Source organism: Poecilia reticulata, linkage group LG10, assembly GCF_000633615.1.
Source record: "Poecilia reticulata strain Guanapo linkage group LG10, Guppy_female_1.0+MT, whole genome shotgun sequence".
NCBI classification, from domain to species: domain Eukaryota; kingdom Metazoa; phylum Chordata; class Actinopteri; order Cyprinodontiformes; family Poeciliidae; genus Poecilia; species Poecilia reticulata.
In genome coordinates this window covers 31,929,786-31,933,204 of record NC_024340.1, presented here as the reverse complement: position 1 = coordinate 31,933,204, position 3,419 = coordinate 31,929,786, and the positions used below count along the sequence as shown (strand labels likewise).

Below are 3,419 nucleotides of genomic sequence, written 5' to 3'. Positions count from 1 at the left end.
CGTAAGCGTAAAGTATAAGCGTAAAGCATAAGCGTAAAGCATAAGCGTAAAGCATAAGCGTAAAGCATAAGCGTAAAGTATAAGCGTAAAGCATAAGCGTAAAGCATAAGCGTAAAGCATAAGCGTAAAGCATAAGCGTAAAGCACAAGCGTAAAGCATAAGCGCAAAGCGTAAGGCATAAGCGTAAAGCATAAGCGTTGCTGTTTACGTTTCTAGGAAAATAAAAAAGTTATAATAAAAAAATATCAAATTGTTTTTTTCTTTTTAAAGCCGGGCTGCAAGCCTCTCTTTATCTCTTAGCATTTCACTAGCAGAGCAGATTTATTCCTAAAGGATAGGTTTATAATAGTTAGTTTTATAGTTTATGCATTTAAAGCCGACAGCGGACCAATCACACAGCTGGAGCCTCTGCGCGCTGCCGCCTCCTTTCACTCAAACTGGACACAGGCTGACCTGTATGGATATTTACATCAACCTACTGTGAGGAATTATGATCCTTTGGAGAACTCTAGGTAAGAGTCTAAAACCCGCCGCGTTAACTCTGGTTGCAGCTCAAAGTGAACCGCAGGAATAACTTGTAGGGAATTCAGAGGTGCGTTGTGGTGAGAATGATTTATCTTTGTGAACGAACAATTATATGCGGCGTTTACATCTCAGCACGCTGCCCAGCATGTGGCTCTGTGTCTGTCTTCCCTGTAAAGTTTATGGTCCCGGTTGGCCGGAGCGTTTGTGGATAACGAGCAGTGCTAACATGCAGGTTCAGCCCGGTGAGGAGCTTTAGCCTCTCCTCGGAGTCACGCATCAGCTGATTTTATATTATTTCATTATTATTTTTACGGTTACACTTTGCATCAAACCATATCAAATGCGTTGTCGACTCCGAGTTAATGCGTTTCTGAGAAACTCGTCCCATAAACTCGACCAACCAAAATAGTTTCTGTGACGCTTATTAAAACTCAACAGACACGAAATGAAAGAACTACTGAAGCCACATTAGCAGCATTGAATTAAACCTCCCTCCCTATCCCAGCGGATTTACTCATCATGCAGGGCCGGTCCAAGGCTGCATGAGGCCTGGGGCAGACTTTGACTTAGGGGCCCCTTTTGCTGCTAAAACATCAGCAGCTCTAACAGCTTCTGTGTTAGATTTGGTGAAACATGGGGCAGGGGGAGAAGTTTAACAGGCCAGCATAAAAAGCAATAAGTTATAATCGCAGTTTACTAATTTGTATTTGTAAATTCAAAGATTAAACTCACAGCATCAGATTGTTGCTATGGTAACAAAACAATCTAACTATGAATATTGTTCTTTGAAGTTTTACTAAGTAAACGTGCCAGCTCCTTAAAATCTTGGATCTAAATGTTAAACAATTTAAAATAATTACATTTATGTATCTGTGGTCTGTTTTAAATATTAGCGTTTATGGGGCCCCTGAAGCCCTGATGGAGCCGCTGACTTAATGTGGATTAAACAGAAGAGCAAATCTGTTGCTTTTAGACTAGTTGTGGGTTTAATAGCATTTCACTGGAGATGTTTTCCCGTAACATATAATTATACAGTAATACTTTTACATTTCCTGTCAACTTAACATCTTTTAATACAAAAACACGGTGGACCGCCGGGCTCAGCAAGTTTTCTGGGGGAAACCCTGCACTTCATAGATATTTTTCTAGATCCGCCCCTCAACTTGAGGACATTTTGCTAAAGAAGTTGGTACCTGATTAAAAATGTTTGGTTTCTCATTAATTAATTGCATTTAAACCATAAATGACCAGGTTACCGTCTGTAATGTCCTTCATTTCTGCTGAGGCGTGATGGACATTAGGAGGAAACACAGGGGTGCCACTGTGAAGTATGGCGGTGGCAGCATCAGGATGTGGGGAGCTTCATAAATCAGGCGGCACCATGGGGAAACTTTATGTGGAAATACTGACAGACAGGAAGCTGAAAATCTGGTCCAAATGATCCACAAAGTCCAGATTACTCACAGAAAAATGAAGTTTAATTTGTTTTAAAAAAGCTCATTTTAAATATTGTAAAAATGATAAAAAGTTTTTTTTAAACGGTGTGAAGCCAGTTGGAGCGGGTCCACTTCCCTTGGTTCTGGCCCGCTCCGTATCGACTTCCTCTCTCACATCACAGACACACCCAAGAGTCTGTCTGCCAGCTAAGAGGGCCGATCGATCAGAAGCATGGATCGGCCCCCGTATTGATCCAGGTATTGGTGGTTAGGACATCAGGGATAAACGACAGAACCGCATGGAGCGATTCAGAACAGAACCTAACCTCTGAAGGAGGGGCGGGGACTGGTGCCGATGGGGAGGGGCCTGGAGCCGAGGGGCGGGGCCTGGTTTGAGGGGAGTGGCCTGGTGCCGAGGGGGCGGGGTGTGGTGCAGAGGGGGCGGGGTTTATCTCTGATCTCTAGCGCTATCTGGTCAGATTCAACCTGAGCTCTGAAGGGCATGAACGTTGTTCATGGTCAGATCTCTGATCTCTGATCTGACCATGAACGTTGTAGTTATTGATTTATTTACACTCAGCTCAGGTTTTATGAATGAAATAATCTCTGCGACAGCGAAGCGTTCATGACGATAAACATCGGAGTCGAAGCTGGTTCAGGTCCTGCTGGTTGACCAATCCGGTGCGACATCAGGTTCTGGATGTTTACATCTACGATTTGTCACCATGACAACCGCATTGACAGCGATAACGATAAAACTGACGACAATAACTTTAGTTTTTTAGGTAACTGTAAGACTGTGTGTCACAGCAGCTACAGTCCCCCAGACACAAATCCTGCTCTTGAAAAACATTCCTGTTTGTAATTTGACTCTTTAGTTCAGGAGTCACAGAAAGGATGTGATTTACATCACAAAATAGTAAAAGTGTTTCGTCATATCTTCACGTTTATTGATGCTTTCTTTGAGCAAACCGTGTAGGAAATAGTAAAAACTAAAAATCCCGACAATAAGGACAGTTTTGGGTTTAACTGAAATTTATTATAACAATAAATCAAAATTTCTTATAAGAAGTTTATCTCGATAAATGATCAGCGACAGGATAAATGCCTGCATTAGGACACAGTAAACATGTGCAGGACGCTGAAGCAGCCTGAAATGGTTCTGGTTCCGGTTCTGACCCAATGCAGTGTGAAGCAGAGGAGGAAGAGGAGCGTAAAGAGGAAGAGGAGTGAGGAAGAGCAGATCTACTCACAGGTTCTTCACGTTGGTGATTCCTCTGAAAGCTTTCCGTGGAACGGCCTGGATCTGATTCTCACTGAGATCCCTGCAGACGAGACGAAGAGAACATCAGTCACAGGACCTCACACACACACACACTGAAAACACACACACACTGAAAACACACACACACACATCGAAAACACACACACTGAAAACACACACACACACACACTGAA

At 42.9% G+C, this 3,419-nt stretch overlaps 1 protein-coding gene across 1 annotated transcript in view; it reads right to left on the bottom strand.

The window, feature by feature from the left end:
- Positions 1 to 3,419, bottom strand: part of slit3 (slit homolog 3 (Drosophila)) — a 222,596-nt gene that overhangs the window by 100,952 nt on the left and 118,225 nt on the right. Inside the window, 1 exon segment of the mRNA XM_017307210.1 lies at positions 3,211 to 3,286. Coding sequence (XP_017162699.1) covers positions 3,211 to 3,286 — 76 coding nt within the window.